Below are 24,776 nucleotides of genomic sequence, written 5' to 3'. Positions count from 1 at the left end.
CTCCTCAGCCATTGACCTCACTTCATGTCACGGGTTAGAGATCCTCTTTACTGAGGAAGACCTGGATGGAAGGTAGTTGAAACACCGGCATGTTGGATGCAGGCGCTCAGAATGCCAGCACCAGAATCCCAACACCAGTCAGAATCCCGGTGCTGGCACCCCAACCACTGGCATCCTGACTGTAAGTAGTGGGGTTGGGGGGTAGGGTTAAGGGTAAGCACTAGGGGGAAGGTTAGGCACTAGGGTGGGGGGTTATGTTTCAGCTCTAAGGGCAGAGGTTAGGTGTAGGGTGCGCAGAAGGTTAAGGGTAGGGTTAGGATACTAACCATAAAGGGATGTCGGCATTAGGATTCTGCCTACCTGGATCCCGAGCGTCGGCATACCGTACCCAACCCAGCTGGATGTTGTCATTTCAAAGTAGATGTTGTCATTTCAAAGTACAGTACTTTTATTGTAAAGCTCAGGTTTATAAAATGCTAAAGGGTTTATTATGCCGCAAATACTGGCCATGTATAAAAACCTTTTCGGAATCAGGCTTATTATTTCCTTCCATGTAAAGAAACTTGCTAAATTCCCTGCAATGTGCCTCTATATGAAAATAACTCAGATAATCCATCCACACCAGATAGGCATTATGTTGGTAGGTCAATCACTTTTAATATGCATAGTATCTTAACTTTCCTTCAAGAGTTCTACAAATGTGAGGAGGGGCAGTGGCATTATCCTTTGTATGTTGCCAAGGCCATTAACCCAATGTAATGGGGCTAATTGTGGGAGGTGTTTTGTCACTTTGGTTTTGGCTTTGAGTTTCCCTGCTAGATATAGTTGTTATACTCCACTCCCAGCAGCCTGTTCTGTCTTACTATACTTTGGCCCCATCTGGTCTGGGCGATGCACGAGACGGCTGCCCTATTTCACCTGCTTGTGTGTGCTTGCCATAGAGCCTATGGTGCGTTTGATGCTTGCTCATCCACAAATTCACAGCCTGACGGCGGGTCTAGAAGTTAACACCATTGCACTATATGCAGCTGGTTTAAGTATCTAGAAATCTGGGCGTCTGCTGACTGAAGATCCGTTTAAATTGCGATCGCACATGGGGAGGATTTTCCCTCACATTTACAGGTAGGGTGAACTTATTTAAAAATTGTCATTCAACCTAAGTACTCAGCTAAAAGATCAGGTGGTCTGGTCACCCTAATATGAGAACCTATTATCTAGCTGCACAATTTTTGCTTATTGCTGAATTATTGCTAGACTCTGTCCCTCTTTTAGGCCTTCTGGATGAGCAGGTTGCCCTTCTCTGAATTCTTTGCAATTTCTCCTTACTGGTATAAGCTCTAGAGCTCTTGCCCCCATCCTTAAGCGGACACTCTGCCTCTGGAATATGTGCCATAGCCTTTTGGAAGGTGCAGGTGTTGACCCTGGTATCCAAATATGGCATAATGCTTCCTAAACTGGGTAAACTTGAGGGTCCAATTTTTCAGCTTGGACAGCGCCCAAAGACGCCGGACAGGTAAGTGTACATGAATGGCTATTAAACATCACTATATATCACATCAATGTCATGCGATATATGGTGATATCTTTTAGTAGCCACTTCATGTTGAACATGTATAGACTCCCATGTCATTCAGTTACATCCCTTGTATTTATAATACACATTTCTCAGCATTGTCATATTCAGTACTTGAACCTCATACTACACAGTCAGACATCTAACACTTGAATCTATTTGCTCCAGCATAGGAAGCCTAATAATTCTAACTACAATATATGAAGCTACTGTAGTTGCAATGGTCACTTTAAAGTCTTTGCAGCTAAGCAGATCTATGGTGTGCTGCCACACATCCAATCCCCTGCAGCCAATTGGCATTATGTTTTCTTGAAGCATTTTAAGTCCCCCAGTGGTTTTATAATTCCACTATTAACCTTAATCATACTGTAGAAAAAAAGACATATACACAGATATTTGGAGAATGAGGTCACAGCATCATTTCTTGATCAAATTGAAATTGATTATATGAATAGTGGCAAAAAAAACCAGTGCAACCTCTGCCACAGTCCAATAATATAATTTAAATAAATGTGGTGGAAATGTACCACAGCACAAATAGGATTGGGCAGTACCACTCCCCGCTAATTTGTACAGCACTGGTACCTCCCTGAGATGGAAACCAGGTCTTCCCTTGAGGTAGTGACAAACCTATCGCTCTTATAGGGGAAATACCACCCAACCACTCTTGGCCACAAATAGGCGCTGCTCTCCGCCACAGCTAGGTTCAAAGAACCATGGCCTGACACCATAAGTGACCTCCAAATCGAATAAAAGAAATTTGAAAAGATCCTTAATAAACTACTCAAAATGTAAATGAGTTTGCTTAATAACATGCCTGCCCAAACCAAGGTTAAATAGATATGGAAGTGCTAACTCTATGCTTCACTCTATCTGAAGCTGCTCCCCCCTGCAAACTTCTCCAGAACCTACAGGGGACAATCTCTGACCACACCAAACTCACATGCGGCCATTAAGTGGAGAACACTTGCAGATCTTGCTTAATAGCATTGATTAGCTCAATGTCCTTACAAGTGCCCAAATTGTCTGTCCCACAAGAAGCCCAAAGCAAGAGTCTACCGCACTCCAAATCTCATAAAATCCTCTGTACCTTGCAAATGTGCCCCCCCAGCTAATGGATGCCTACTAGCCCAGTAAATATAGGAGTGACCCACAAACACACTGGGCAAGACTTCCTGGGTAAGCCTGCAAGGTCCCAAAGACAGTAAATGTGTATGAGACAAGATAACATAGGCAAGGTGGGTAGAAGAGGTGTTGTGTAACCCAGATAAGAGTGAAAACCACAAAAACCTCTCTGAGGGAAAAAATTCCTCCAAAATAACACTCAGGAAGCGCATATGACACAACAGCATTTACATTTTCACCATGTGATCTCCCCACTAGGTTAAGCTTTAGTTTAGGCCAGTGATAATCAACATTAGTCCACAAGTACAGCCAACATGAGTCACAAGCTGATCACAGTGAGTGGTGGGGTTGGGCACTTCTTGTCATTAGACCTGCCTCCTCGCGGCATATTGTCATGAAATATGGGTCTATAAAGAGGGGTGGGACAAGATTATGTGATTCTCTGAAAGAGGAGAGTAGGCAAGTCTGCTTAATACCCCATTGTCACATAAGTCTGCATAAAAACCATATAAGAATTTTCTATTTGGTAGCCATTGCTGATTTAGACACTGCACGCTACTTATCCCCTGCCTTAACCTACATGAAAACAATCTCTGCAGTGTGCAATGCTTTAATTCCGTGCGGTCTTCCTAGTGCACTGTAGTGAGATACCATGGGTTAAAGGCGGCATGGACGAGTGAGCTTCCTGGTACACTTATTTTGGCACGGGGCATAGAAATGGAACCAGAAATTATCTCCTGTGCTCAATTGGCCAGTCTATGGGAAACAGTCAGTCTAGAGGTTTGTGGAGTTTAACAACTACTATATATGAGTTAGGAACAATTGATGACTGCAATTGCTTTGATGACCTTCAGACTATGTGCTACAGTATGTACTGTATATGTTTCATTACACAGCTGTTTAGTTTCTTATGTGTCCTAGACTTGTGGTCACATACACTTTTTCATAAACTAGCAGCTGGTCTCAATCTGGGTTTTGACTGGTACCAGTTGCTTTAAATAGCAGTCTTCAGGGAGAGTGCCTGGCTGGTCATAGCTGTTGATTTTAAAATGAACCTCTATATACCCCTGCCTATACCGTCTAAAATCCTTCCTATAAACCTCTAAGGATGACGCTAATTTGCGTACGCAGTCATACAATAAATAGAGACTCCAGACTCAGAACATGTGGTTCCGAAGCACAAAGTATTATTCAAGTAAAAGTACAGTCAGTTACATGCTATGATCTGTGTATAATAAGCGCAAATAAATACAATGAGAGAGACAGAGAGAGACAGAGAGACAGAGAGAGACACCCAGAGAGAGAGAGAGAGACACAGAGAGAGAGAGAGAGAGAGACACACACACAGAGAGAGAGAGAGGCACACACACAGAGAGAGGCACACACACAGAGAGAGAGACACACACACACAGAGAGAGGCACACAGAGAGAGAGAGGCACACACACAGAGAGCGAGGCACACACACAGAGAGAGAGGCACACACACCGAGAGAGAGAGGCACACACACCGAGAGAGAGAGGCATACACACCGAGAGAGAGAGAGGCACACACACCGAGAGAGAGGCACACACACCGAGAGGCACACACACAGAGAGAGGCACACACAGAGAGAGAGGCACACACACAGAGAGAGAGAGGCACACACAGAGAGAGAGAGAGGCACACACACAGAGAGAGAGGCACACTTTAGACGCAAAAGGAAATTATACAGACCCCAAGTACAGTATACATACGCAGGCGCTTCCGGACCCGGAGATAGGCATCAGCAAGAGACCCTCAGTTCATACAGCATTCAGCATGAAGACTAAAAAAACAGTATTTGGGTACACATATTTATCCCCCACAGACTAAAACAGGACAATGGGGAAGTTTCTTGCTGATGTAATTGGTTCCCAGAGGAGAAGCATATGTTACAGCACATTTAACAAGCTGGTTCAAATAGACTCTCCCTGCCTCTAACAGCTGGAGATCTTTCTAGTAACGCCCTCTGTAACATTCTAACAATTAAACATTTTGTTGCTTGTAAGTTCTGCGATCCATAACTTGAGTTTGCATGATGCGATCTCTCCACCGATAACACCGGGATGCTGTAAAAAGCGTACGCATCAGAACAAAACCAAACACGACTTGCTTATCATGTATAATACCTTAATTATCAAATACCTTTATTTCTCAGCATTTAAATTACCTAAACCAACTTAAATCATACATTTTGATGCTTATTGAACCTTATGAGTGAATATGAAATGTGTGGGTATTCAGGGTTTGATATAAAGACATATTTATGTGTGTATGGGGATGGGTACACTTGACTCTAACATCTTAGCGTGCTGGGCCAGATAGTTCTACATGTCCTCTGTCAGCAGGCCCCCACATTTCCTGTGTTCAAAGGAAACTTTATTCTGTCGGTCTCTTGTGTGAAAATGCAAAATATCCCAACTACAAGAGACAGACCTAAGGTGACACTCTAGCCTTTGAAATCATGTCATTGCAGGAAGCTTGCTTATGTATTCTAGCCAGACCACCCGTAGTGAACAAACACTATGCAGGAAGCTTATCTACACAAGCCAGTTGTCACCTGGCCACTTGCTTAATGCAATACTGTAAAGCCATTTCTGGAATATATCCTTTATAATACGTAAAGTAATGAAATAGGCTTTTAGTGAATCGCCGTAACATATGGTGATGGTCACAGATGCATTCGCATGATGCTAATGGTATTATCGCTACATGTACTAAAATGTGAGTTTATCTAAAATGGCGCTTAGGTGGCCATTTCGCAAAATGGCATCTTGCGGCCAGTCGCAAGATGGTGTCGCTGCGATTCAATTTTAAACTGATCTTGTCTCAGCTAATAATCCAGCTTCGACAGTCCACCCTTTGATAGCGAACAACATGCTATCACAATCTGCTATTTACATTTAATTTAGGCATACATTTACATATTATTTAGTGTTATTCTGGGATGGCACAAGGTGGTTCTTAATCCACCAATGATGTGTCTCTAGGTGGGGACATAAAACTACTATTATACGCACACCGCGGATCTTGGAAGATTATGTGACAGGTGTGGGAATGCACCAGTCTTATAACAGCAGTCTTGAAGTGGAATTTGAGACTTTACATTGTCTGAGGTGTTCTATAGATAACATTTCAATAATATATTCTATGCATGTCTAAATATTATACATTTAAATGATGGTACTTCCTAGCTCAGGATTGTAATGCAGTTCTGTATCTACCTCGGTATACATATTATCATTTCTGACCACCATCATAGTTTCATTCCTTTGTTTCACTCTGTTTTTACATTTTCCACACTTCAACACAATAGGAACACACCGGACGCATATGCCAATTACTATGATGACAATCAGTATAAGGATCAAGAATTTGCCTATGCTGGCGATCACTTCCTGGACCCATTCCCCTAGACCTGAGAACCATTTCACTGGGTTCAGCCATGACACCCATCCTTCTATCTTTTCCCCTACTTCAGCCACTGAAGCATTATGGTTCTTACAAAACTCCCATTTTAGCTGCAGAATTTCATCCATCTTCTGGTCTATCACCTCCTTAGGGTCGCTGGTATCATTGGTGACATAAGGGCAACATTTTACTCCAAATTGGGTGGCTAACGTTACGCAATACCCTCCAGTAACAGCAGTTAAATAATTCAACACTAGCCTGTGTTGCACTAGTTCTTTCTTGTACGCTTGCAATTCTGTCCCCGTGTACCTGAATGTGTCATCGTACATCTCGGTGATATCATCTATTAATTTAGCAAGTTCCTGGATATATATAAAATGTAATGTACCCCTAGCAATCCTGGTGGGATCCAGGGCGACTAAAACTTGGAAGCCAGTTGTCTCACTGATTAACTGAGCGGCTTTATGCATATCACCAGGTATCATATTTCTCTTGCCTCTGTGTTCATATTGTGTGTGAAGATATTGTGATGGTGTGTTTTTATGTATTCCCAACATTTCAACATGTGTGAGGGTCATAACTTCTGGGACTATTTTTGCCAAATAACATAACAATTACAATACTAAAATTGGTCAGAAACTCCCCTGATTGGCATTGCACTCCTCCTGACTCCACTCCATCAGCTCCGCCATCAGCTCACATCTGCTTTATCGGTCCCCCATCACAGACACTGAGTATCCCCAAACAGATCATCAACACAAAAACTCTGGAAAGAAAAAGAACTAGGATGACCACAGCAGACCACTCCATTGCTGGAAGCACTGGTCTACACATTTCTTTAGCTCAGATATCTCACTGTCACCTTTTTAATCCTTCTGGCACAAGCTCGCAATCGACAGGTCCACGTTATCGGCCTTGTCTCTGCCTTGTATCTCCACCGGTTGGTTAACCTCCCTATAGCGAGTGGAATGGACCCACTTATCTTCCCCGGCCACCCTTTGAGGATGCTGTATCGTCAGATACGGACCTTTCCACCGATCAGTCAAATGACCTGAGCTAAAAAAAGTTGGATCATAACAACTTCTTCCAGATTTGACATCATGACAGTTTGCATTAGACATGTTAGTTAATAACACTTTCAATTTTGGTTATTCTCATTCATCTTCGTGAGACCCTGCACAGTAACCTCATTATCATATTTTCACATGAGGCTGCCTGTTTGAACAGTATCTCAAAGGGGGTCAAATAAAGGAAAAGACAGTCTGGGATAATCTCAGTGTTGTTACCCATTATCTTACCATGTTCTTGTAAACGTCACCTGTAAAATAAGTCCCCCTATTATTTTTAATAATTCTAGGGATATAGTATCTGCATACAGGTTCCTGCAATTAAATCTTGTTATTAATAGGTACTGTTCTAAATAATGCCTGTGCCACTGTTTTGGATAGTATTCCGAGTAGTCGACCTCAGCCTGGCATGGCTGCCGTTTATCCTCAGCAACCTTGGGTCCTATGAGTGGGAGATAAAGCACAACCGTTTAATATCATTTAAACATGACCTAACATATAACAATAAATCATCCACATTTTACATTAGAACAGATCCATTGATAGGTTGAAAAGATTATAAACAGTCATATAAGGCCTGGGAGAAGATACTGGGGTTACCTATGAACCCATGGGAAACTCGTGTTCCTGTGTGGTGTTCTTCATTTTGCAGTTCTTACTTACATGTCCCACTTGGTGACAGTTAAAACATAATTTTGAACGGGGTAGATGAAAAGATTGTTGTGGGATTTGAGCAAGAGGGAAAAGTGGTGGGTATGGGTAAGGATAGGGAGGGTAAGGATATTGTGGGGGATATGAGTATGGGACCTGTGGTTGTGTATGATATGTGGGGTAAGGATGTGTTTGCTGTGGTGTGGGATTGGTGAGGACGTGTAATTGTTCAGGTGCAGGTGTGTGTGTGGGTGCAGGTGTGTCGGTTGGCTGTGATGTTATTGTCATTCCTTCCAGAGCTTGGATACTGACAGCCATTCGTTTTTCGCTCTGGGTCTCTCTCTTCTTTGTGATATTTTTATCATGTTCTATGGCAGACTCTATGAGGTTATCTATTGTGAGTCCCCTCCAGCCAGGTTGTGAGGTCTGAACCCGAATCTTTAAATCGTCTTTCAGACCGTCCATGAGTACCGTGACTATCATTCCCCTGTGGTGAGTGCTATCTTTAATATCTTCTATCCCAGTGTACTGGGTGATAGCCTGCAGAGCCCGGTCACAATAGTCTTCTGCAGTTTCACTCTCCTTTTGTTTGATTGTGAAGATTTTGTTCCAGTTAACTACTACTGGAAAATATATACCCAATTGAGTCACAATGCGGGAAATGTTACCTTGGTTTACTTGGTCTGTTAAGGGAACGTCGCCATCCAATACACAGTCCGTGATAAATTTTGTCACGTCGGTATTGCTTGGTAGACAGGCCCTTAACACCACACGCCAATCTTTATAAGTGGGCTCATGAGAACTACCCAAATTTCTCAAAAATCTTTGACATTTGGCTAGTTCCTTTTTGGGATCGGGGAAATCATTTATGATGGAATTTAGTTCTGCTCTTGTCCATGGACAATGCATTACTACTTCCCTCTTGGGCACTACACCGTTTGCATCCGCATTGCCATTCGGAACAGTTATTGTCCGAATGGGATGCAGACCGGCAGCGTTGCTACCTCTGACCTGGTTAACTGGCTGGGGGTTTAATCTGCTGCTGCTACGTATGGTATTAACAACTTCCTTTATGGGTGCAGAGTGTGTTAACACTTCCCTTGCTGTTACCGATGGAGATGGCGGCACCATCCGTGATTGTGGTGATGCAGCATCTATCATCTGCACAGCATGGGAAATGGCAGACATTACAATAGGCTCATCATCCACATCATAAACATTTTCTTTATGGTTGCTTAAGAGAGGGTACAAATTGCTTGTTAAATTTTTATGGGTATTTTTGGTAACTGTACTTCCATCTCCATCCACATAAGGTGGGGGAGGTGAGCGTGAACTGCTGGCAATACTCTCCACGATGCTACCTTGCCGCACGTGCGCGCCAATTTGCGGCTCGCCCGTATTGCAACTCAGCGTCACGGATGTGTTTTCTGGCAATGCGCTCGCAACGCTAGTTTGCGTCGTTTGCACATTTTTAGGCCAAGCATCCCCTTCATGCTGCCATAGTTTTAAACATTCAAAATACTTAATCTTTTTCTCTCTGGATCGTGCCATACTGATGTGATCCTGGACATTGTCTAACACATTTTTATCAAAACTACCAATTCTGGGAAACGGTCTAACACTCTTCCTCATCATATTAAACCATAAATCACAATACCTTATTGCATAAGTACCGTACTTGGTATGTATGATACGACGGGCCGATCCAATTGGCGCCTCCATTAGCAGCACATCATTGCCTAACATCTCTACTGTTTGCATGGCTCCCATTCTGAGACAACTCCTATGCTTTTCAATAAAAATTTAAACCGGTGAAAGACAGTTAAGATACTTTCACTTACCTGTGGACGATTTAAGTCGGCGGCGCCCACACACCTGGATAAGATTTAGTAAGGCAACTTCCACACCTGGATAAGATTTGAAAAAGGCAACTTCCACACCCGGATAAGATTTAGTAAGGTAACTTCCAGACCTATGAGCGTTTATATGTCGGCTACTCTCACGCACCTCTATACAACAAAGACAACATGTACACCTGTTACTGTGTATAGAACGGTAAAGCTGCTTACTGAGCGACTAGGCTAACCCTTGCACCTAGCCCTTAAGGATCATACGATACCCTTAACTTTGTTCAACAAATATTCACTGTTACACACTTTTTTCCTGCGCAGAAAAATACATGTTACCCAGATATTGGTAATAGAATAAAATGTAAACCTCAATGGCTTTGTTCAAACACGTGGCAGCAGAACCAGAAGTGCGTATATGCTATTGTGTGACCAGCCGCATACACATTAATGCGACTACCACACAACCGTATAATTACTTTTTAACTGCGTACGCAAAAGTGCATCTTTTCTGAGCGCAAAACTGTGACTCAGCCGCATACTCAATACTACGGCACCCCTTTAAACGCTAGGTTCTATCAACAAAGGAAAACAAACTTTTTCCTTTCTTGTCCCTGGATTCTAGTCAGCTTCCTTTGCTCACACGAAAATGGATAGCGATTTTTCAGCACAAAGCGGTTGCAGGAAAACCCTGCATGTGGCCACTCCACCCTTTGCTGAGACATCGATAACCGTACGTGCCATGTGAGTAGGTAAGTGACTTCACTGGATGAGCCCCCATCTGTTGATTTTAAAATGAACCTCTATATACCCCTGCCTGTACCTTCTAAAATCCTTCCTATAAACCTCTAAGGATGATGCTAATTTGCGTACGCAGTCATACAATAAATAGAGACTACAGACTCAGAACATGTGGTTCCGAAGCACAAAGTATTATTCAAGTAAAAGTACAGTCAGTTACACGCTATGATCTGTGTATAATAAGCGCAAATAAATACAATGAGAGAGACAGAGAGAGAGAGGCACACACACAGAGAGAGAGACACACACAGAGAGAGGCACACAGAGAGAGAGAGGCACACACACAGAGAGAAAGAGGCACACACAGAGAGAGAGGCATGCACACAGAGAGAGAGGCATGCACACAGAGAGAGAGGCACACACAGAGAGGCACACACACAGAGAGAGAGGCACACAGAGAGAGAGAGAGAGGCACACACAGAGAGAGCGAGGCACATACACAGAGAGAGAGGCACACACAGAGAGAGAGAGGCACACACACAGAGAGAGAGGCACACTTTAGACGCAAAAGGAAATTATACAGACCCCAAGTACAGTATACATACGCAGGCGCTTCCAGACCCGGAGATAGGCATCAGTAAGGGACCCTCAGTTCATACAGCATTCAGCATGAAGACTAAAAAAACAGTATTTGGGCACACATATTTATCCCCCACAGACTAAAACAGGACAATGGGGAAGTTTCTTGCTGATGTCATTGGTTCCCAGAGGAGAAGCATATGTTACAGCACATTTAACAGGCTGGTTCAAATAGACTCTCCCTGCCTCTAACAGCTGGAGATCTTTCTAGTAACGCCCTCTGTAACATTCTAACAATTAAACATTTTGTTGCTTGTAAGTTCTGTGATCCATAACTTGAGTTTCCATGATGCGATCTCTCCATCGATAACACCGGAATACTGTAAAAAGCGTACGCATCAGAACAAAACCAAACACAACTTGCTTATCATGTATAATACCTTAATTATCAAATACCTTTATTTCTCAGCATTTAAACTACCTAAACCAACTTAAATCATACATTTTGATGCTTATTGAACCTTATGAGTGAATATGAAATGTGTGGGTATTCAGGGTTTGATATAAAGACTTCTTAATGTGTGTATGGGGATGGGTACACTTGACTCTAACATCTTAGCGTGCTGGGCCAGATAGTTCTACATGTCCTCTGTCAGCAGGCCCCCACATTTCCTGTGTTCAAAGGAAACTTTATTCTGTCGGTCTCTTGTGTGAAACTGCAAAATATCCCAACTACAAGAGACAGACCTAAGGTGACACTCTAGCCTTTGAAATCATGTCATTGCAGGAAGCTTGTTTATGTATTCTAGCCAGACCACCCGTAGTGAACAAACACTATGCAGGAAGCTTATTTACACAAGCCAGTTGCCACTTGGCCACTTGCTTAATGAATACTGTAAGGCCATTTCTGGAATATATCCTTTATAATACGTAAAGTAATGAAATAGGCTTTTAGTGAATCGCCGTAACATATGGTGATGGTTACAGATGCATTCGCATGATGCTAATGGTATTATCGCCACATGTACTAAAATGTGAGTTTATCTAAAATGGCGCTTAGGCGGCCATTTCGCAAAATGGCATCTTGCGGCCAGTCGCAAGATGGTGTCGCTACGATTCAATTTTAAACTGATCTTGTCTCAGCCAATAATCCAGCTTCGACATAGCATTTACACTTAGCGTCCCTTTGGTCCTGTCTCCATTGTCTGCGTGTATACCTGACCCAACAACTGTTTGCTTGTGACTCTGATTTTGCATTAAATGCCTCCTACACAGACCTTTAGTACGTACTCAGACTCTGTATGGGTTGGGTACGGGATGCCGATGCTCCCCAACAGGGTGAGGATACAGACACCTGCCGGTCAGTATCCTAACCCTCCCCCCCTAGTGCCTAAACCTAAACTGATTCCCTCGTGCCTAACCCTATCCCTCCCCCCTTAATGCCTAACCTTAACCCTCCCCCTAGTGCCTAGCCCCAACCCTCCCCCTAACCCTAGTACTTACTTTGGGATGCCGGTGCCGGGATTCTGACAGGTGTTGGGATTCTGGTGCAGGCATTCTAAATGCCGGCATCTCGACTGGGATTATCACTACATCTACTACATGTACTATATGCTGCTGAACAAAGTTTCTGCTTGTGACCACTGCCATGTACTTACATTATCTATACTGATTCACTAGTAGTCCTCCAACTGTACAGACCTCTCCCACTGCTTGTTGCCCACACCCCCAGCTTCCCATCAGTCACTCTCCTCTCTACCACTGTGTTACTGGTTACCTTTGTATATTACTTCATGAATGCAGTTGGATTAACTAATATGTATTTTATTTTCTCACCTTTTGTTAAATTGTATATAATAAATTATCCCAATTTTGAGTGTAAGCACTGGGGACAACAAAGTACTGGCTAACCCAAAGTGTTATATGGGTACAGAGGTTACTATAGATGAAAGCTTCATCAAGATCAGTTCATGTCATTTACATGTGTATGACTTTTGTAACAAGACATTCACTTGTTGCATTCTAACCGCATTCAGGTTTATACACTTAAACTTGATGCATCAAAGGCAGAAGCAGGAGCCATGCCCGACTAGACTGGGGACAGGGGCATAATTCATCCCATGCATCTCTTTAAAGCAGTTAATCTCTACTGATGTTTGAAATGAACAGTTGATGGATACCCTCATGATAGTCCTCACTTAGCACACTGTGGAGGGGCCAAATTCCTCTTCTTTTCCCATTGCCAAAGGGGTGAAGAGGAAGAGTGGTTGCCATTTCTAATCAGGTTTATGATACAACACCCAGGATCTAGCAATATCAGAGTCACTGCATTCTCTCTACAGTTCTTTGCCAAACAATCTGCTAGGGAGGGAAAAACCATTATACTTTCAGGTTTTATTTTGGTAACAGGCATCTGTTGCTAGACAGGATCTACGTCAAACCACTGCACTCATCAAGCTGCCTAAAGACAACAGCTTCAACTCTCCAGGTGTTGCAATGGGGACTTGACTTATGATTGGCAGAGCATCCAGCCTTCAGGAAATCAATTGATTTGGTCCTCCAGGATGTTGTTTCCTTCAACCAATCTTGCAGTACATGTTCATGAACCAAACTGCCAGGGTCTCTGGGCCTGATTCATAGCCGGATGCTCTGAATCAGGTCCGGCCCTCTGGTTTTTCAGAACAGCCTCCAGGCCGCTCGCATAGCTGTGGGTGACCACCCACAGCTATAGCGAGCGGCCATGATGATGGTCGCGATGATCAAGACCATCGCGACCATCGGGCTTGTGACGAGACCCTTGTGGTAGGGGCTCGTTGCCCCAAGCCCAAGAGTGCTTTCGGCTCTAACAGAGCCGAAAGCACTCCCACTGACATCACTTGTGATGTCAGTGGGGCCGGCCCCAGACGGTAGGCGTTCCCATGGGAACGCCTCCGTCTGGGCAGCCACGCCCCTGGCCCGCCCACCAAAGGGGGCATGCTGTTACTCAACATCGACAGCACGCCCCCTTTGGTACAGGACCCGGAGCGACGGTTTGCCCGTCGCTATCCGGGTCTCGCACTTGCGCACTGGGCCACCATCGACCCGCTTGCGAGCGCGTAGCGCTCGTGAGCGGGTCTGAATCAGACCCTCTGTTCCCTGGGATTGTGATGCCCATTCTACAGGGGCCAGGGACCCATGTCTCCATGGATTTCAGCAACAACCTCTCCAGCACCCAAGGTACTGCCCCCAGCTGAATAGACAGATGGACAAGCCCTTGCTGTGGTTCTGCCACAATACCAGATACAGGCAAGTGGCATGGCTGTTAACTGATTTAAGCTTTGGATCAGGACTAATACACCACCTGCTGGTTCAACTTTATACTTTATGTTTAAGAATTCATTATTTCAACCGTCATTCATCCATTTCTCTTAAAGTTCTCAAAAAAAGTCATACCTGTCTGAAATTGCTGTGTAGAGAGTAATGGAATCATAGATAGGAGGGGCGACTGAGACATAAATCAAAAGTAACTCTTCTCAAACTCTGTTTTCAATAAGGGTTAAGATATTAATCAAAATCAATATGCTTCTTTTTGTACATGAAGTAAATTTATTACAATATGATAATATGGTATTGGAATTGTCACAGGCCAGATGTTACCATCTTGTAGTCCGTCAGCTCTTGCCTTTAGCAGAGAGGCAAAGGCTATATGCCCTGATACAGACAGTAAATCAGAGGTGTATAACAAGTATTTGAAGTTTATTACTCAGGAATTCATAATATGGGTTAATGTGGGGTGTTACTTAAATAGTGAAGTAGTATACTGTGTAGGGCAAATATGGCATATAGCTCAGATTTAAATAACAAATCTGCCACAAATACAAATATAATGCACTTTAAACTGATTGGTAGATTGAAATAATGGATCTCTATTTTTATTGATCCAGTGAACTATGCTTCACTGGATCAATACAATAAACACTAGACTATGAATGTTTGCCCAGAAATTGAAATGATGAGAACCTACAGACCTAGTGGGTGTGCATGCGAAATACCTAAAGACCTAAGTACCTATGGTTCCTACATTCCGACTAAATATTACATTTACACATTACTAAAATGCAGGTTTGATGTATAATAAAATAAACACAGTCCTATCACAGTATCTAAATGGAAGAATGTCCAGTACACTATGAAGAAAGTTCTTCCTGGAGGGCTGGAATGTTGTCATACCCAGGTTCGCGCACAAGTTGGGACCCTTACAGTGTGTGTGACCCTTACAGTGTGTGTGACCCTTACAGTGTGTATGACCGTTACAGTGTGTGTGTGTGACCGTTACAGTGTGTGTGACCCTTACAGTTTATGTGTTGCAGCGCTGTTAAACACGTGTACATCAAAATCTGCAATGTCACTCCCACAAATGACAGCTTGTTTAAATGTATCTCACCCAGGAGCAGAACAAAATGGAGGTGCAGCTTCCCCACCTGAAGGTGGATAAAGCTTTATTTGGAACTCTTTGGACTGGCTGTGGCACCATAATTCTCTGGTATGAAAGACTATCTGTACAGATTGTAGGGGCTCACAACTTCTTTGCTATAATCACCACTCTGGCACTGACTAGTGGTGGTTCACTCTTCCCCTCTCTATGCATGGCAGCTGACATAGATATGTGGCCGGTTCTACCACTTTGCACCGCAAGTCTGTCTCTGGAGACCCTCACAGCCCAGCACCCCTCATCACAGCCCCTCACAGCACTCCTCACCACAGCCCCAGTCATAACAAACCCCCTCATCACAACCCCTCTCACTCCCCTCATCACAGCCCCCATATCCCCCTCATCACAGCCCCTCCATCACAGGCCCCTCATATCCCCTTACAGCCCCTCAACATAGCCCCCTCATCACAGTCACCTCCATCACAGTCACTCCATTATAGCACCTCCATTACAGCCCCTCTCCATCACAGCCCCTCATATCACCCTCATCCGAGCCACTCCATCACAGCCCCTCATATCCCCTCTTCACAGCCCCTCAACATAGCGACTCTCACTCCCCCTCATCACAGTCACCTCCATCACAGTTACCTCCATCACAGCCCCTCCTAAACAGCACCCCTCCATCACAAGCCCTCCATTACAGTCCCCTTCCATCACAGCCCCTCCATTACAGCATCCCTCCATCACAGCCCCAGACACAGAATTACCTGCTGGCTCCAACAGCGACAGCAGAGGACTGAAGGTGGGGAACAGGTCTGGCTGGCAGTGACGTTGGTGGGTGCCCTCCTGAGCGCTGATGTGTACAGGTGATACAGTCTGCCTGGAGGCACATGACCAGTCACCTGGCCCCGCCCCCTCCCGCGTAGGTCTCGGTGCAGCCAGCACTTCTCGGATTGGATTACCAAAGTGATGATCCACGGCCAAAAGCTGGCCGTGGATCATGACTTTGGTAATCCGATTGCTTCATCGCTCTATAGATGAGAGAGAAGGAGAGCGGCCCCTCCTCCCCCTCCATCAGGGATTCGAGCCTCCGGCCAGGTGACTGCCGCAGCGCCCTCCTCAGTCTGGCGCTCTACATGGCCACGTACCCAGCGTATAGGTCGGCCAGCCCTGCGTATGTGGCATACTCAACAATTATCCTCACATGCCACATCCATAGCTATCTATCTCTCTCTCCAGCTGGTCTCCACTGCTCTTCTCCTCAGTCTTCACTGCAGTTTTCTTCCTTCTCCAAAGAAAACGGCCGATTGTTATTGGCGGAAGATCTCGCTAGCTGGGTTCTAGGGGTCTCACATGGAGCAGGCAGTGGGATTCGTAACAGTATGTTTTTACATTGGTCACGCATGCCGCATTGCTGGATGGTGTGCAATTTTAAAATCTTGTGTAGCGTGCCTCGTGTTGAAAAAGGTTGGAAATCACTGCTCTATCTGTTGCCATCACACACCAGCATGTCTTCTCTACCTGCCCTTGGATCCATTAACCATAAAGAATTTTTTCTGATGCTCTTTTTTCCTGCTACGTATTCAATTCTGTTTGGGACCAGGGGTATTTTGGATAACCACAAACAAAAAAATGGCAGCTGCTCAATCAATCTGGTAGTACTTTTATCAGGTGCATGAAAGGGAGGGGAGGGGGAGGTGCATGAAAGTGTGTTTGAAGAAAGTTCCTCTACTCCAAACAAATTTTCGCAAAAGGAACTAAACAATTTAATTTGTGACTTGAATTTATCGAAAAGAGGAACTGAGCTTTTAGCATCCAGACTTCAAAAAAAGCAATGTCTTGAGCCGGATGTTATTATAACGTCGTATCGAAATAGAGAGCAAGCCTCATAATAAAGGCACATATATATTTTTTGGCAAATGTAAGGCCTCATTATTATGAGGCTTTAATTGGCATACATTACATTTTGGGTGAGCGTTTGGGCGTAGGGCCCCCGAGGCTGCTCTGGCTGGGCCTCCTGAGGGCATCACCACTTAATACACATAGTTACTTTTCACATCACCTTTTCATGTTTGTTTATTATTCATGTAATTTTTCACATATATTTTAACCCCTTAACACTTAGTAATTACTTGCACACTTCTATACTTTACACTGCACTGTCACTCTTTTTCCATTTTTCGTGTGATGCCCTGGGGGGGTCCTGTGCTGGACTTAATTTGGGGTGCTCTGCGCCCCGGACGTGAACCATTTAGTGTAGGGACTGCTAGTGACATAGAAGCCTTGACGAGGCCTAGCAGCATCCCATGTATTTGCAAATGCATGCAACTAATATCTCTGAAATTCTATTACCATATAGTGTTCATATATTATTGCTGGTATGGTTCAGTGTGCTGAGGAACAATAGGGGGTTAAACCCCCCTCTCTTTTCTACTTGGTATTTTGGATAACGGAATATTCCGTATTTTGGAATATTTGCATATCCTAATGAAATATCTTGGGAATGGGACCCAAATATACACATAGAATGCATTTATGTGTTATATACACCTTATACACACAGCCTGTAGGTAATTTTATGCAATATGTTCAATAATTTTGTGGCTCAAGCAAAGTTTGTGTACAGAAATTAAATAAATTTATGTTTCATATGCACCTTATACACACAGCCTGAAGGTAATTTTATACAATATTTTTAATAATTTGTGCCTTAGACAAAGTTTGTGTACATTGAACCATCAAAAATCAAGGATTCATTATCTCAGTCATGCCAAAAAAATTCTGTATTTCGGAATATTCCGTAATTCGGAATATTTGGATATGGGAGACTCAACATATATATATATATATATATATATATATATATAGTATATTGTGATAACTTGGGGTAATTAACTCAGTAGATTGGTGTCAGTGATGCAGTGATTAGGCGCAGAATTAGAGTCCACACATGGCATTCCAGTAAAGTAAAATAAAATGGTGCTTTATTTGCAGCATGGTAATCAGGAAACAGAAATAGAAAATAACAAACAACCTAGCCCTCTCTTAGCTTAGGGCACTAGCTCACTTCTTGAACCCTCTCTATCAAGTTACAGTTATTCTGCCAATAAAGTCTCTGCCTGCTTCTCTGCAGGTCTATTGCCGGCTCCGGCTTGGCTTGGCTGCAACAGCTATACAAGCACCATCAGTCTTGGTGGCCTTCCCTGTATCCTCCAGGTATACAGTAGACCCTGGCTTCCTTAGCCGGCAGCCCAGCTGCTTCAATGTTACACAGTCTGAGAGGTTTATGGTCCCCCCCCTGCCTCCTGCAAGGTCCAGACACAGGCCTCCTGGCCCCCAATGGCTTGCTTAGCTTCACTGGGCTCTCTGGTTGCCACAGTCCCACATAGACTGTTTCCAACAGTAGCCTGACTGGTCTGCCTTCTCAGCAGCCCGCACCTGAGTTCTCTCCACAAGGTGTCACAACTCAGTATTTCTACCCTGTGTGGGAGGATCTCTCCAACCCCACACAGAATCTGCTGCTCACCAACGCCATAGAGAGAGAGAGAGAGAGATAACAACTAGCTATAAAATTTGTTCAGTCTGCTTTTTAATACTGTACTCTTTTGAAGAACCATACCAATAGTGAAACGAAGGTAGGCTGTGTGTCTGTCTATATCTAATTTGCCAGATTGTGTATATGTTTTGCAGAGCGAAAAGGATGATGCTCAGATACAGATGGTGGGGGGAGAGGTGGAACTTCCTGAAGATCTTGCTAAAATGGTGCAGGATGATGAAGAGGAGGAAGAAGAGCAGGGATCTCTGCTGTCCATGCTGCCAGAATTTGATATTAATACATTAAAGACACGGGCTCAAGGAACTATTACCGAGGTCAAGAGAGTGGCTGAAGAGAAATGTGAGCTCATGTGACACAGTCATCTTTAGCACAGACATTCAAGATAAAAGAAATGTTTTTATTGGTGTTCTTGAAAAAATAAATCTTGGCCATATTTACAGGGGTTATGGTTGTAAGATTTAATTAACGTTAATACTATAAATGCATATAAACATGCTATAAATTTTATGGCATCTGAGGTGTCCGTTAAATGTCTACAATTACAGGTAATGTTAGCTGTACTGCAGAATTTCTCATCATAAAACACTGTGTGACACAGAGTTACCACACGAGGGCTCATTTTATCTTCTGTAATGCTGGAACATCGCCTAGCATGCATATCATCCAAGTGAGCATTTTTACAATACGTTTATGAGTCATCTGATGAGCTACATGGATTAGGTCTCTCCTGTTGAACACAATGCATGATGGGGGGTAACGGTTACTCCATAAAGTTATGATATGATGAGGATTTGTACAAAATACAATTTATAGTGTAAAAACCCTGTAAATCCTTTTATTTTTCAGTACCTAGGTGGCACTGGTATTGATGCAGAACTGCACACAACTCCATTTTGCGGACAGATCTTGTGTGTTTTCACACTGCGCAAGCTCCCTAACCAAGCGCCATCATCTACGGACACGTCATACTCAACTTAGATACTTAGATATAGCTCTACTGAAGGGACGTGAATGTGTGTTATCAGTGCATTCACACACAGGCCTAGTTTAGTGAGGGGGTGTTGTGGCGAGTAATGGGAGTTGAGGGTTGTGCAAAGATGTGGTACGCACAGATCCCTCTGTTGTCAGGCGAAACTTTTGCACTTAGTATAGGGCTGGTGCACCGATAGTGATGACGCCTGTGCAATCAAGTGTATGGATAGAGGTAGTGCTGTCGCTCAGATGCATAGAATTCTGTATGCATATTTAGCTCTGTGCACACGAAGTGGCTGTTATTACCAGTGTCTTCAAAACAACAGCTAGAGATTGGTGCATACTTGCCGATATTCAGCTCCCACCTTCCGGGAGGGAGCTGAATGTCTGCTTAAAGCAGGGCGCGTGGCCGGACAATAATGATGTATTGGGGGCGTGACCACGCGATCGCATCATCGCAGCCCCGTCCCCGCTTCACAATGCAGGAATAAACAGTGTTGTGAAGCAGGGGGCGGGGCCATGATGACGCGAATCAGTGCGAATTGCATCACCGCCTCACCCCCACCCCCACTGCGGGAGTTTCTATATTTACTCTGCGGGGGGCTTGCCTGCCTTTCCGAGGGGGCCGGGAGCGGTACACAATATTCGGGAGGTTCCCGGCCAAATCAGGAGGGTAGGCAAGCCTGGATTGGTGTTCATTTTCAGGCAGTTCAATACAATGATTTATTTATATGCAGGGATATATGATGCACAGAGAGTGGCAGTCAGGTTTGTAACTAGGGTGGTGCGACCTGTGCCATGGCGCAGGGGAGGGGGCGCTGTTTGGGCCTGTCAATTTTCCTGTTTATTGTCATTCTCACTTGTAGCTTCCTCTTCTTTTATCCCCCTTGTTTCAGGTGCACTACCTTATGTTCCTATTTAAAAAATGGGGGGGGGCACCAATGCTCTCTCTCTGGCACAGGGCACCAAGAAGTCTAGTTACGGCTCTGGTGGCGGTAGAAATATAATCCATTCTACTGAAGTGTAGGAACATAACGGAGAGGAAGGAACAATAACATAAAAAGACAGACAAAGGGGAAAAGCCACAAGGAAAGGTAGGGGTAGGAAGATGTAATAGAAAAGAGGTTACTCTCAGCACTGCGGAATACACAGATAGAAATCCTGCAATGAAATACTGTACTAGCATGTGGCCATGACGAGTCCTAGAGGTGACAAAACAAAAACCATCCTGTAGACTCAAACAGGGCCAGATTAACAATCTGGTTAATGGAGCTCCAGGACTCCATATAAATTTAGGTCCATCATCATGACAGCAGGATGATGACTGGCCACCAGCTGGCCACATGGTCTATAAATCATAAGTATTAATAATGTATTTCTATTTTCTTCACAAAATGTAACTTATTTATCCTGGTGTTTCCATGTACTTGTCCACTAACCATATACACACATATTGTTGAATAACAACTTACATGAACACTATTACAACTAGACAAATATTTATTCTTTAACATAGTTAGAGATGTTGGGGCTGACAGTGTAAGGGGTGTACACGCTCACATATCACTGGCCACAACAGCTCAGTATTAGACACAACTCCTCTGCTTTGCATAATAGGTTCTAGAACATTTTCAGCCCCAGGAGCATGTGGCCCTATACTTAAAAAAATAAATATGTGGGATTGAGTCTGTGTCCATAATTGATCTATGTAGGTCCCTCATATTAGAGTTACTGGTCTGTAAACATAAGCTGTTTAACTGAAAAAAAAATGGGGGAAATTAACTTGATCATTTAAGAAGAATGTCTTTTTTAGCCACCGTGGTAATAATGAGGAGGGGAAGCATGAATTTGCGCTGGGAACCTTAGTCCCAGTTAGTGAAGTGCACAGTGGAGCAAGTGGGTCAAGGCTGAGGTGTAACCAAAATATACAGTTTAAAAAGGAAACAAGTTTCTTTCACAATTGTCGTATTTTGATGCATGCCCAGAAATGATGGTTAAATGAAGATCCTTGACATTTAGGACAACAGTCTGACTCATTAATGACCTCATGCCGGTGCTGGTATTGACAAATATCAGTGACACACCAGGAGACTGCACTAATTAATTTGCTATGTGACACATGTATACCTGTGTGCAACTGAGTATCTGTATATGGAATGCTACAATGCAGCAGCCACGGCTTTTTTCCACACCAACTTCTGTTGTGCTTCATATACAGACTCTTGCCATTGCACTTGCGTATCAGCCACACCGCGCATGATCTCCTATGCAGCATGAGAGCTCTCTGCGTGTCATGAGAGCTGCATATCAAATGAATCAGTGCACTCTCCTGGTACTTCCCGAGAGGAATCAGTAAGGGGCAAAATCTCATATTTGACAATATAGATACTGATCTCCTGCAAAGATAATATGAAGTACCACAGGAACCGAGCTGGTCAGGCCAGAGACAAATAATATGTTGTCTGCAAAAAAGAGCGACTTTGAGTTCAACCAAGCCCACTTAGTTCCCCTGAAAGGGACATAACTAGGTATTTGAAAGCCCCATAGCAAAAGTTTGTAAGGGCCCCTTTATACCACCTAATGGTGAAAAATGTATACAACATATGTAACTTTGACAAGAAAGATGGGCCCCCCAGCAGCTGCACCCCTCGCACCTATGGTAGTTACGCCCATGTCCCCTGATACTCAGGTGTCCTACTCAATGCCGCTGCAAGTGGCTCTAAAGCAATCGTGAGTAGCAATGGGGACAGTGGGCTTCCTTGTCTGGTGCCTTTTTGAAATGCAATAGGGTGGGAAAGATAACCTTTACAGGAACTTTGTGAGGTGAAGTGGGCAAGTTTGAATAACTGTAATAAAGACATCTTGAAAACCAAATCTCCTTAAAGACTCAAAAAGATGATCCCAGGAGACCAGGTTGAAAGTCTTTATAGCCTGGTCTCCTGAGGATCTGAGCCACAGAGAGAACCCTGCATATGTTGCCTACAGAACGTCTGCCCCAAATAAAACCCGTTTGGTCTCTGAATTATTGAAGGCAAGTTTTAACCTGTCCGTTAGTAACTTTGGCCCTCATTCAGAGCCGTACGCTCTGAGCAGAGCGCACGCTCTGAATGAGGGCCAGGCTCCATTTTCATGGAGCGTCCTCCTGGACGCTCGTATAGCTGTGGGTCACCACCCACAGGCTATACGAGCGTGCATTTTGATGGTCGCGATGGTCGAGACCATCGCGACCATCGAATTTGCGAGCCGGAGCCTGCGGTTGAGGTTTTCAACCGCAAGCTCCGGAGTGATTTTGGCTCTATCAGAGCCAAAATCACTCCCACTGACATCACTAGTGATGTCAGTGGGCCGGCTTCTGACGGGAGGCGTTCCCGTGGGAACGCCCCCGTCAGGGAGGCACGCCCCGGCACGCCCACCAAAGGGGGCGTGCTGTCAATCAACATTGACAGCACGCCCCCTTTGATCGGACACAACGAGCGAAGGACTTTCCTTCGCTCGTCGCGTCTGGCGCATGCGCACGATGGAGCTCCCTCCGTCGTGCGCATGCTCAGTGCATAACATCGACCCACTTGCGATCGGACAGCCGCTCGCGAGTGGGTCTGAATCAGGCCCTTTGTTAGTAACTTATAGTCAGTATTTAGGAGAGAAATAGCAGTAACGTTACAAGAGTGTTGCGGGGGGTGCAGACTGCACCGGGTGTCACCCTTTGATGGGTGACCAAAATTACGGCTCCTCCTCACTGAGAGGGAGCCGGCATCTGTACACTGACATCACAGTGCAGCACATGGTCCCCGATCACTGAGGAGGAGCACGCAGTGCAGGGAGAGTCTCTGGGAGCAGCCTGGCATCTTCTGGAGTGCTGACCACGAACCCAGAGTGATGAAATGGGTGTGCCACAAGGCCACGACCCCTCCTTGTGAGGCCACGCCCCATTTCCGCCCATGCAGGGGGCATACTGGCCACACTGGGTTTCACCAACCCCAGTGCCCCAACTTGAAATAGATCTATATGACGACTGGATCTTAGCGCCTGATTCAGACCCGGTCGCTAGGCTGCGTTCGCATGCAGCTGTCAGCAGCCAAAGTATGCAAATCCCACGATCGCTAGCAAGATATTAGCATGCCCACTATGTCTTGTCGTGCAATCGCGGCAAGTATTTAAACGTCCACCAGCCTGACCCAAGACGCCCACTTTCCCTTAGTAATATACGTCATCTCCAGGAAGTGTATTAAACAATCGGTAACATCGAGTAACAATTGGACCCCATTCGCAACACTTGTGGCTGATCATACTCTACCGCAAGCACTGCGAGTGCTGCTGTGTGTAATTCAGCCATGTGACATGTACGCTGACGCTGCATCTTAATTATGCATGCCCCTGAAATGGCATTCCAACGCACAGACACGCCTGCGTTCACACCACCACACCCCCGTTACCATCAACCACCCCCTGTCACCACCCACAAATGGCACGTCCTGTCACTCATGCTTGCAGAGCGTCTTTATACTGGTTGCGATCTCTTTGCAATCGCATGGACTGGTGCGCGCACATGCACTGTGTGTTATATGCTTGTGTAGATTGCAAACATCGGCAGGCTACTTGCGAAAGCAGCCTAGCGAACGGGTCTGAATCAGGCCCACAGTCCATTTTTGGCAGAACTTTGATAATTGGTGTAATAAAATAAGCAGGAAGTAATGAATTATCAGCTACCACTAAGAAGTCAACAATGCTGATGGACAGGAGTTTGCAGTAGTCACCATTTAATTTATCAGATGCAGGAGCCTTGCCAGATTTCAGGCCCTTAATGGCTTTTTGCTCCTCAAAACT

At 44.5% G+C, this 24,776-nt stretch overlaps 1 protein-coding gene across 1 annotated transcript in view; it reads left to right on the top strand.

The window, feature by feature from the left end:
* LOC148481827 (complexin-4-like) overlaps positions 1-19,333 on the top strand; it is a 29,420-nt gene extending 10,087 nt beyond the window's left edge. Inside the window, exon 3 of the mRNA XM_088452987.1 lies at positions 19,115-19,333. Coding sequence (XP_088309113.1) covers positions 19,115-19,333 — 219 coding nt within the window. The remainder of the gene's footprint in view (positions 1-19,114) is intronic.
* The last annotated feature ends 5,443 nt before the right edge of the window (positions 19,334-24,776 follow it).

The sequence above is a fragment of the Taudactylus pleione genome, unplaced genomic scaffold (assembly GCF_031769625.1).
Source record: "Taudactylus pleione unplaced genomic scaffold, aTauple2 ptg000560l, whole genome shotgun sequence".
Classification (NCBI taxonomy): Eukaryota; Metazoa; Chordata; class Amphibia; order Anura; family Myobatrachidae; genus Taudactylus; species Taudactylus pleione.
This window is presented reverse-complemented; position numbering and strand designations above follow the sequence as displayed.